The 11,930-nt window shown below is 44.1% G+C and overlaps 1 protein-coding gene across 1 annotated transcript; it reads left to right on the top strand.

Annotated features, from left to right (window-relative positions):
• Positions 1-2,961: 2,961 nt before the first annotated feature.
• HSBP1 (heat shock factor binding protein 1) lies at positions 2,962-11,654 on the top strand. Its single transcript, XM_055000579.1, has 4 exons — positions 2,962-3,104; positions 6,443-6,509; positions 7,254-7,367; positions 8,953-11,654. Exons 1-4 carry the CDS (start codon positions 3,060-3,062, stop codon positions 8,961-8,963), a joined length of 237 nt encoding a protein of 78 aa, XP_054856554.1. The 5' UTR covers positions 2,962-3,059; the 3' UTR covers positions 8,964-11,654.
• Positions 11,655-11,930: the final 276 nt, after the last annotated feature.

The raw sequence follows: 11,930 nt of genomic DNA, 5'->3' as shown, positions 1-11,930 counted from the left end.
GAGAGGGGGAGAGAAAAAATATCCTTTCAGCAACAAGAGATCTGCAGCCCCAATAAGCAGAACCTCATTTACTGAGTTCAGTCCTTTTCCAGTCTGGAGGAGAATGCTTTGAGTTCAAAAGCAACTGCAATGCAACACAGACCTCTTTTGCAAACCTAATGCTTTTCCAAGGCAAAATAAAGAGTCTAAGGCAAAACCACAGTTCACATAATCCTCCTAAATCCTGGCCTGGCTAAACTCCAGTGGGACCTGGAGATCTCCCAGAACGACAGGTGATCTCCAGACCACAGAGATCAATTCCCCTGGAGAAACCGGCTGCTTTGGAGGAGGGACTTTATGGCATTATGTCCTGCTGAGGTCTCACCTCTCCCCAAACCTTGCCCTCCCCAATCTCCAACCCTCACATCTCCAGGAATTTCCTAAGTCAGAGTTGGCAACCCTCAATGTTGGGACTGTGTCCTTCCTGGAACATTGCCACTGCTTGAAAGAACTATTCATCTTTCTCTTTTATCTTATCTTATCTTATCTTATCTTATCTTATCTTATCTTATCTTATCTTATCTTATCTTATCTTATCTTATCTTATCTTATCTTATCTTATCTTATCTTATCTTATCTTATGTCGTTTATAGTCCGCCTTTCTCACTGAGACTCAAGGCAGATTACACAGTGTGAGATTAGTACAGTCAATACACATTCGCATATTTCCACAAACAATGCCATAGGGTAAATAAATGCAAGTTTACAAACGTATAACATTAGCAAAAATCCGATACAGAGTTGAAGAAATGCTGAAACAGAGTATACGCATTTCTAGGACTGACATTAAACAACATAGAACTACCCAGTAGGGTCATTCTTAAAGCAACAGGTAGTACATAGAAGGAGAAGCACATACTTAGAGCAACAGAACGTAAGGCAACATAAGTGTATCGCTAACTCATTGGTGAATAGGGTTGCCAGCCTCCAGGTAGTGGCTGGAGATCTCCTGGAATTACAACTGATCTCAGGATGACAGAGATCAGTTCCCCTGGAGGAAATGGCTGCTTTGGAGGGTGGACTCTGTGGCATTATACCATTGAGGCTCCTCCCCTTACCAAACCCTGCCCTCTCCAGGCTTCACCCCCCACCCCGCCCAAATCTCCAGGAATTTCCCAACTTGGACCAAGCATCCCTATTAGTGAAGCATCGAATTAGTGAAGCTGTGAGTTTTGGATGCCCTAACTTTAAACACCTGAAGAAAAGGGCAAGAACGTGCTGAGAGAAGACTGTTTTGCTTCTCCGGACTGCGGGAAGGTAATCCAGAGCCTTTCTGGGCCATTGTCCGTGAAAGCCTTGCTGTCTTTATTACTTTGCTTCTCTGTGTGTGAACTGTGGCAATAAACAGCTTCCATTCTTAAGGCACAGCAATGTTTAAAAACCATTGTGGCCATTGTGGGAAAGATGCACATATGAGAAATAATAATCACGCATGATCCAATTGTCTTTGTCTCCCAGAGATACTCCCCACCCTTTCTGGTTACTTCTCCCCAGTAAGCCACTTCTCTATTTTGTTGAAATTTCATGCTTGTCAGCGGTAAGAACTTTAGGGTTGCCAGGTCCAGGTTGGGAAATTCTGGGAGATTTTGGAGGTGGAGCCTGGAGAGGGCGGGGTTCAGGCAGGGGAGGGGCCTCAGTGGGGTATAATGCCATAGAGTTCACCAGAGCCAGGGGGACTGGTCTCTGTTGCCTGGAGATCCGTTGTAATTCCAGGAGATCTCCAGCTACCTCTTGGAGGCTGGCAGCCCTATTCCTCCTTCAGGATTCAGTCCACTCCCGCAGGGTCTCTAGCGCTGCCATCTGGGGATGCTCCTTTGGTGCTCACAACTGCAAATGCATGAATACTACGTGGCTCATGGCTTTCAGTGCACAGTTTCCCATGTTCCGAAATGCAATAGCATAGTGTCAGTTATAGGTCATTCCCCTCACCCCAATATATTGTGCCATGGGCTTGGGTTGGGAAACTCCTGGAGTCTGGAGATTTGGGGTGGAGCCTGGGGAGGGCAGGGTGTGGGGAGGAGAGGGAGGGACGGGACCTCAGCAGGGTATATAATAGCAGAGACTACCCTGCAAAGCAGCTGTTTTCTCCAAGGGAACTCTGAGGACCAGTTATAATTCCAAGAGATCGCCAAGCCCTAATTGGAGGTTGGCAACCCTAAATCCTCAGCTGCTACTTAACTGGGATATGATGCTGTATGGAACCCCTTTTATTATCATATAATAAAATGATATCAATATTAATATTAATGATGTTAGAGCATTGATATATTAATAATTACGAGTAATAATAAAATAATCATTGATGACAATAATTATAAATAATACATTGATATTATTAAATAATAATAGGTATTAAATATTTATCATTGCTATTTATTAAATAATTATTAAATAATTACATTAATGTTATCAAATAACATTCCATTGTTATTTAATATTAACATTTATATTAATAATTATTAAACATGTTATTGTTCATTACATAACATTTAACGTTAAATAAACGTTAAATAAATTATAGTTATTTAATATTTATTTATTATTTTATTCCCCAAGACTACATTTCCCACAGTGCTCTGGTACAGAGATCGGAGATGGACGGAGAACCAGGTGGGTTATTAAGGTCGCTTCCGTAATGCAACTTCCGGTGCATGGGGAGAGGATGGGGAGAATATAGGCCAGGTTTACCACAAAGACGCTGATGCCTAGAGCGTGTCGCCATAGAGTTTCATGGCCAGAGGTCACTTCAGGCGGCCGACTTTTCCCTCCCTTCTCAATAAAGGTGAGGAAGAGAAAAAGGAAGCTGTCACCCGATCTCATCTGAAAGGATACTTGTAGTAAAAAAAAAAACTACACTTCCCAGAGGCCTTTGCTCTGTGACGTCACCGCCCTGTCGAAAGGTCGTTTTTCTTGCGAGATCCTCCAGGACACGGAGAGAGCGGAAGTCGCGAGGCGAGGCCCGGAAGCGGTAGGGAGGCGGGTTTGCCCAGGAGACCGGAGGGAAACCGCAGCAAGCGAGAATGGCGGAGACGGACCCCAAGACCGTTCAGGACCTCACCGCCGTGGTGAGGCGGCCCCGGCGGCTCGAGGGCAGACGCCGTGAGGGAGATGGGAGGGCGGGGGACGGGCGCGGCTGGTTCGGCGGTTGCTGTGGAGAGGGGAGGGGCCGAGGCCTTGGTTGCTATGGAGACGGGAGGGGCCAGGAGGAGGCTTTAGGTGGGAAGCTGTGGTTGCTATGGAGATGGAGAGAGGTAGCGTGACGGGTAGTGGTTGCTATGGAGATGGGTGGGGTCTGGTTGCCAGCCTCCAAGTGGGGCTGGAGAAATCTGGCATAACAACTCATCTCTGGATGACAAAGATCAGTTTCCTCGGAAGAAATGGCTGCTTTGGAGGGTGGACTCTGTGGCATTATACCCTGTGGCGCCCTTCCTCAAACCCTGCCCTCCCCAGGTCCCAACCCCACATCTCTAGGAATTTCCCATCTTGGAGCTGGCAATCCTAATGGGGGCTTGTGATCTAACTTAATCGGTGGTTTTTACCCTGCCTCCTCCCACCCCCAGTAGGGTTGCCAAGCCCAGGTTGAGACATTCCTGGAGATTTGGGGGGTGGAATCCGAAGGGGGGCAGGTTTGGGGGAGGGGAGGGGCCTCAGAGGGGTATAATGCTACAGAGTCCACCCTGCAAAGCAACTGTTTTCTCCAGGGGAACTGATCTCTGTCACTTGGAGATCAGCTGTAATTCCGGGAGATCTCCACCACCTGGAGGCTGGCAACCCTAACCCCCAGGCCTCCTGGGTAAAAGGAAGATCCCCCCACCCCATGCAGCCCACTGCTAAATTATCTGCTATGGGACATCTGAAAGGTTGTAAAAAAAACCACAGGTTTTTCTGTTTCCTCCTCCCTTCCGCCCATGATCAAGGACTTCTTTAATTTGTCCAACAAAATTTGGGGGGGGGGGAGATGGAGGGAACCTTCTTATTGAATATTTTGGAACGATGGCTGATTTTTTTTAGACAAGGTTTCTAAACATTGTTCTAGTTACTTTTTATTTTATTCTAATGCTTTGCAGCAACTTTACAAAATAATAATAATAACTACGCTTATACACTGCTCTTCGAGACAGATTAGTGCCTCACCCAAAGCAGTGAACAAGTGTTATTATTATTCTCACAATACAGCTAGGGCTGAGAGGAGTAGGTTTCCTAAGGCCACCGACTGAGCTCATGGTAGTTGTGGGATTCGAACCAGCAGAGTGCTGATTTGCATCCAAATTACTTAACTATAGCAGCTAGCCATGATGAAAGCCATTTAAAGTGTAAGGATAACTGCTACTCAACTGTGCGGGGTAGATATAACCAACTTGTCAGCTCCAAATTCCTGGATGTTCTCTCCGAGCGGTTTCACAGGGACGGTAAATAGCATGGGGGACAAGGTAGATCCTGGTGTAACCCCCCCCCCAGTATCACAAATGTCATGAGAGTAAAAAGGAGCCTCCCCAACACCACCTTCTGAAACCTGACATCCAAGGAAAAACAAAACCAACATCCCCCACTCCCAACTTACCAGTCCCTCCAGAAAGATCCCTTTTGTTAATAGTACTGGGAGCCACTGAGAGGTCTGGAAGACTTTTTGTATGATCTTAAGTCCCATCCGTTTGCTCTGATAATGAAATTGATATATAATTTTTTTCAGGAAAAATTGGAAGGGGGGGGGGTAATACAGAGGGAATGATGGGGTTTTTTGCCCTTTTGAAATTTCCAGGAACTATACTTCTCTCAGCTGCACTGATTACAGGGGAGTAAGGGCTTGGAAGGTAGTTTCCCATTCCTGTTTCTCTCTTTTATGATGGAGTCTTGTCCTAACAGATCTTAAAGAAAAAAAAAATCATCGGGGCCAGAGCTTCCCATGGATATTAGCTGTGACAAACCATAGAGAACCTCCCCAATACATTTAAATGTCAGGTATGGGGGTCATGCAGCAAAGAAGGGGTGGTGAACACCTTGTGAACATCCCAGCATCATGTTGCTTACCTTTGTTTGAAACAGTAAGCACGACTAGGTTGAGTTTTAGGTCCAATCCAGCAAGGCTGTTCTTAACAGCACAGAGGAAGACTGCAGAGCGGTTTACCAGATTCAGTCACTGGATTTGGTCACCTTCGCATGTCCCCCACTCTTTTCCTCAAGGTTCTTGTGCCCCAGAACTGTTAGAGGTATGCACACTATGATCCTATTAGATTTCAGCTCTTAGGGAATGAGAGAGTATTAATTGGAAATAGAGCAAACAAGTTATCTAATATTCTTTCCTTGCTCTTGTACTGTTTGCAGTAAAGTAAATGACTTTGATTCTTCTGAATACTGATGAGTTGCAGTATAACTTGTCTTGGTTCCTGCCCGTCGTACTCTCACCCCTCAAGCGAAGAAGTCTGTTCTTCCCCAGTACACATTTGGAGTCCCTTTTTTGCCCATGAAATTAAACTTTAAATAATGTCCGTGAACAGTGGTGTTAATAATATCAGTTTGAACTGGCAAAGTGCCTTCTGGTAGCCTGGAAAGGTTCTGGTCATTTAGTTATCTGGTGCACTTGCGTCTCAGTGAAAAACAAACTAGCAATATTTATTTATTTATACTTCATCTATAGTCTATCTTTCTCTCTGAGAATCAAGGTGCTTTACAAATAAAAACAAATCGGTATAAACAGTATATTACTTGCAACAAACAAAATAAGAGAACAATGCACTAAAACCCAGGATTACAATATTAATTTTTCAAAAAGATTTATGCAGCCCTTTCCTTAAACACCATATTGCTCAAAGGTCTTGGGGACTTCTAAAGGTGAAAAGATCAGCTCTAATTAAAATTTAAAACAATAAATAAAAAGTTACAATGTCTAAAATTCCCAGTGTTGGTTGTTGTTCTGATCACAATGAGCCAGTTTGGTGTAGTGGTTAAGAGCATGGGGCTCTAATCTGGAGAACCGGGTTTGATTCCTCAGTCCTCCACTTGAAGCCAGCTGGGTGACCTTGGGTCAGTAACAGCTTCTAGCTCTCTCAGCCCCACCCACCTCACAGGGTGTTTTGTTGTGGGGATAATAATAACATACTTTGTAAACCACTCTGAGTGGGTGTTAAGTCATCCTGGAGGGCGGTATATAAATGAAATATTGTTATTATTAATGCTTACACTGGGTTAAAAAAGTAAAGAGTCCAGTAGTACCTTTAAGACTAACCAACTTTATTGTAGCATAAGCTTTTGAAACTATTGTAGCATAAGCCTTTTTGCAACTACAGACTAACACGGCTAACTCCTCTGGATCTACACTGTGTTTAAGTTGAACGTGTGGCGGGGCTGGGATTCCCATACACTTTAATGATTTCTGTGTAGAGCAAAGGTTTTCTTTTCCCATCAGGTGCAAACCTTGCTCCAGCAGATGCAGGACAAGTTTCAAACCATGTCTGACCAGATCATTGGCCGGAATATCCTTTGGCTGTCATTTTTTCAACCTACAACACACCCGAGTGCTTTGCTCCCAGAGCGGGTCTCCTCCTTCCTCTTAGATGTTGAAATCTCAGTGACCTGCTGAAAGAAGCCTCATTTGGTGAGACACCTTTGATGGTCCACTTCCCAGCTTTGGATCTGTCTCCAGAGATATGACAGACCCTGACTGTCTTCCTTTGTGATTGCAGAGGTGTAGCCGCAATTGCATGTTGTAGCAAAATAAGAGTCCAGTGGCACGTTGAAGACCGTGTGAATGTTTATTTTCAATATGAGCTTTTGAAAGCTTATATCGAAATCAAGGTTGTTAGTTTGTAAAGGAATCCCTGAACTTCTTATTTTGTCTTCTGTAAGTCTTTTATGACCTGTTTGAACAACTGATAATACATTCTCGTCACCTTGTGCTTTTCTGGCACACTTTACAACAGCCCTATAAAGTAGGTCAGTGTTACTATCCCAATTGCATCAGGCAAAACTTGAACTGGGGTGGGTGGATCCTGGTTGATAGCTGAAGTCTGTGAGATGCTACAGCTTTAGCATTCCTTTAATAGTTGTTTTATTTTAGACCCTGCTGTATTCAAACCTTACTTATGTTTTCAGTCTTGAGCTTTAAGAGTTAGATTAGTTTGCTGATTTTGCTAGCTTCAGATGCCAGAACTTCTTTGTTAGTTCATTGTCCTTGGAAACTGCTTTTCTTCTACTTGTTTTCTTTAACTGGAATTCACTCGACGACATGAGCTGTCGCATCGATGACCTGGAGAAGAACATAGCAGATCTCATGACTCAAGCTGGAGTGGAAGAGCTGGAAAGTGAGAACAAGGCTGCTACCAAGACTTCAAGTGAGAGCAACTTTGAAACAATTTGATGCCCGCAGGCCAAAGTGGGCAGGCCCAGCCAGTCCTGAGTCATGGCTGCAGTGTCTAGGCTATGGAAGAGTACAGGCAAAACAGAGTGGTTTGGGTCTTAGTCATTATGGGGGGTGGGGTTGCATGCTGGCCTAAAGAGGGCTGCCCAGTAGCAGCACTTTGTCTGTCTTTTCCTTTCCTCCTTCCATTCATTCTTGCAATAGGAGAAAAATAAATATACATTTTTCTAAAGAAAGTAAAAGTGAGGCCTGTGTTTCTGCATGGGTCTGAAAAGGGTGAACAGCATGGATTCAGTCCAACTTCTGCAACTTTTTAAAGCCTTAACCATACCTGAGGCGCTTCCCAGAAGCCCTATGGCTGTGCCCATGGGAGACCAGTAGTGGCATTGTAGCTGTGTTCTCCCAGCCACTCCCCCTTTCCCATCCTGAGGGTGGAGCCATTGGACAGTTGACTGTAAAACAACCAGCTGTTAAGGGGTGAACTGTCACTGATTGGCTGACTCTTTAAAAGACCAGTTTCCCCTGATCACATGACTGGCATGTGGTTCTTTAGAGTCTGTGTTCATGGCCTGTCTGGGCCTGGTGGATGCTGGATTTGGTGCCGGAGAGTGCCAGGGAGAAGGGATGCTTTGTGGTTGTCCCAACCACTCCTCAACATTAGGGAATTCATTATCCCAAGATGTAATGATGGCTGCCAGCTTAAAGGACATTATTTACGGAATATAGTTCTGTCAGTGGCTGCTGGCCATGAACTTCTATGAACAAAAACAGTATATTTCAGAAAAACAGACACCAAGGAACACCACCACCTTCTGTCTGTAAGTTGCAAGTAGTCTGATGAATCTGGCTGGCCACTTTTGTAAGCAGAAGTTTCAGTCCTGCCAAATTATTGTGCTTCCAGAGGTGTTTTTCTTCAGTGGAAGGTGCCTGTGTTTGACACAAGAGACTCAGAAGATGGTTGTTGTGGGTTTTCCGGGCTGTATTGCCGTGGTCTTGGCATTGTAGTTCCTGACGTTTCGCCAGCAGCTGTGGCTGGCATCTTCAGAGGTGTAGCACCAAAAGATAGAGATCTCTCAGTGTCCAGAGATCTCTCAGTGTCTGAGAGATCTCTGTCTTTGGTGCTACACCTCTGAAGATGCCATCCACAGCTGCTGGCGAAACGTCAGGAACTACAATGCCAAGACCACGGCAATACAGCCCGGAAAACCCACAACAACCATCGTTCTCCGGCCGTGAAAGCCTTCGACAATACATTAGACTCAGAAGAGTTTCTTGCCAAGAGGAGGCTCTTCCTGCCTGACAGAAAGTGCCTCCACAATATCTGTCCTCAAACACTGAACTTGCCGGACTTTCTCATCAGATTTTATTTTTTCTCGAATGAAATAGCTAAGCAGCCTTTCAAATCTGAAAGTGGCCATTTCTCATGTTATAAACTGCATACTGAAAAGCATTTTAGTCAGAAGTTTTTTGGACTGTTCCTAACATGCCTTGTGAACACAGGTGGTTTCTCGGGTATTGAACTGGTTAATCTACACCTTATCTTTTATTTTCATTAACAGCTTGCCAATAATCTTGGATGGGTGCTGGAAAGAGAAATTTTTACAAGCTTACAGGGATTTCAAGACGGCGTTTGTTGGGCTTTTATTTTTCAAATACTGTGTGTAAAAGCATTTTTCTACAGCTGTAGAACTTGCATTCCTAATATACATTGTATAGCTAGATTTGGAACAGTTTCTATTCTGATTTATTGCATATTTGTGGATTTCGCACACTTTTTTGAATGGTCACGTTCTATATGCTTCAGTTATTAAAAACTCAGTTTGATGGAGTTCAACTAAAATACTAATATTTGAGTGGATTTTTGTGAAATCACATTTTTTTAAAAAAAATTCCTCATACGAAGTTTTGCATTTAGTTCTTTTGGTAATTCTTCTCACTTGGGTGGCTAAAATTTCTAATCAATCTGAACAACATATTTGTCATATGTGCATGAGGCATTTTTGTGGAGTCAGGCACAAGAATGAAAACTCAGTGTTCTAAAATCAGCGAGTACAACATTCGCCATTCAATTTAACACAACAAGCAGTCAGCTTTGGGCATTCGGCCACTATGAGCCATCGCTCTTTGTTATCATCAGTCCAAACATTTTGGGATTTCATCTAGTGACTTTAGATAGATAATATAAATATTAAGCTTGTATTTCAATAAATTGCAGCTGCCACTGCCAGAGAAATAATTTGGAGTGTGAGAGAGACTCGTTTAAGAAAGGTAGCTTATCATAAAGATTACCCACATGAGCTGCTGTGAAAAACCTCAGCTTAGGGAGATAAGTGGAAGCAGAGCAGAGTGGCCAAGTTTGGGTAAGTCCTATATCCCCTCTCTCCCTTCTCTCTTTACTGTACCGATTGCTTTTTTAAATCTAAAGTTATACTAGCTTTGGATTTCTTGTAGTGCTGCTCTAGACAAAAAAAATGCAGATATTTCCCCCAGCTCATTTTAAGATCATTTTTTAATAGGAAGCGCGACCACCAGCAGACGTGACTCCTGTGATTCCTTTGGGGGCAAGAGAATCTTGGGAAAGAAAATACCATTGTTTATGTACCAGCATTGGACAGGTTTAGTGTAGGTGGATCAGTCGGGAGCAGTGTGTTCCTTGACCGATTGAACACTTGGAGAACAGAGGATCATTTTCTGTATTTTGTTTATCCACCCCACAAATGAACGGGCTGAGATTCTCTTGCCTAGTGGGGGAGCAGTCTGCTGTTGCACGTGAGAATTGGGGAAACGGGGGTGCTAAACCAACACTGGCATCAGGAGAGAGTTTCCTTCTGAAACTGCAAAAAGAGGACTCGTCGTTAGAAGAAAGCAACAGCTCTTCCTACGTTCTCCTCTTTCTTAAATCAGGTTATGAATGGGGGGCATAGGGGATGATTTAGGAAGGTGCTTACGATCGTCAAACCCATATGGATCAGTGAGGGTTCTTTAGCAAGAACCATTCAATCCTCTGAAGTCAAGGATTGGGAAGGGGGGTGGATGGAGGAGAACGTTTCACCTGCCCCCAGTTCCTTCCCTTACCCACAAAGACGTGTTCTACAACCTTGAAAGAGGTTCAGTCCCACAGCTTGTGTATTGCTAGTCAATAGAGGTTGCTGTTGACGGACAATGCAATCCCTGTAGGCCCTTAGATGTATAAAGTGGAGTCATTTTTCTTGAACGTGGATACAGTAAGATGCCTGCAGTCCTCCCCCACATAACTGTGTAGCAGACGGCCAGTACCCCGGGGTAGATAATGTCACCTTTTTCCTAAGTTAAGTACTTCGATGTTTTAAGCTACATGAGGAACTCCTTCCAGGCAAGATTTCCTTGCCAGTAAGGGAGCTTTCATGCAAGTATAAATCGTCACGGAGAGCATCATCACATAGCTGAGAACTGAAATCTGCAGGTGGTGGAAAGTTAATCTTGTCCTTCCAGCAGCTGCGGAAATAAGCTAGGATCCCATGTATGCAGGTATAATGGGAAGAGCCATTCATCTCAGGCTTCATTCTCACAGAGGTGATGAACCTGTGTTTGGGGCTTGGACTGTGCCATTTTAGGGAGCAGGGGAGAGGCCGATCTCATTGATTGCTTCTCTGTACGAAAAAGAACCCCTCCACATGGAAGAGCTTGTCATGGGAGGGTTGGCTAGGACCCCTGTGCAGGTAATGTTAAACACAGTGGGGTTAGGTCATGTGAGCCCCCACCTGTAGTCTGAATGGTAGAGCTCAGGTACAGGTTTCCCATCTCGGCCCTTAAGAGATCATTGCAGCAGTGGGTGGCCAGTATTTCGGTAGGCTGCTGATGCCGTCTAGGTTGTTTTTGTGTTCTCTGCTATAGCAGACTTGTTTTATTTCCTTCGACTCAAAGCTGAGCATTTGCTTAAAAGGGTGAGAAAAGTAAGAAGAGAGAGTGGTTTTTTGGACTCCATAAAATATGGCAGAAATGTGTGAATAGCCTAGAATTTCGCAGCCCTTATCTTGTACGAAAGATGCTCCCCCCCGCCACTTTCCAACAGCCACAACTGGAAAGCATGCCACTCGTAAAAATTTGCTGCTGCGTAGGTTATGTATATTGACAGTTGTTTCTCAAAATGTGTTGTGTTAGGAAAGCAAAGCTGGATTGTGTAAAAAAAAACAAAACAAACCTGTCCTTGTACCACCAGCCTTAGACTTTCTGATCGTCTCATTTAAAAACACTCTTAATAAAAACTGAAATGCCACTAAAACAGAGTTGGATTTTATGTAGAGCACATAATGTTGCATATCTGTCCCTACATGTGTCTGAAATTTTTTTATCCCATCCTTTCTTTGAGGACCTCAGGGCAGCATTACATGGATCTCCCTCTCTGCTATTTTGACTTCACAACGACTCTATAAGGTAGGCTAGGCTGTCCAGAAGAATGGCTGGACAAAGGCTACCCAGCAAACTTTAGGAGAGGGGGTTTGTACCTGAGTTTCCCCACTCCTAGTCTGATACAATAAGAGCTACACCCCACTGGCTG

Source organism: Eublepharis macularius, chromosome 16, assembly GCF_028583425.1.
Source record: "Eublepharis macularius isolate TG4126 chromosome 16, MPM_Emac_v1.0, whole genome shotgun sequence".
NCBI classification, from domain to species: Eukaryota; Metazoa; Chordata; class Lepidosauria; order Squamata; family Eublepharidae; genus Eublepharis; species Eublepharis macularius.
This window is presented reverse-complemented; position numbering and strand designations above follow the sequence as displayed.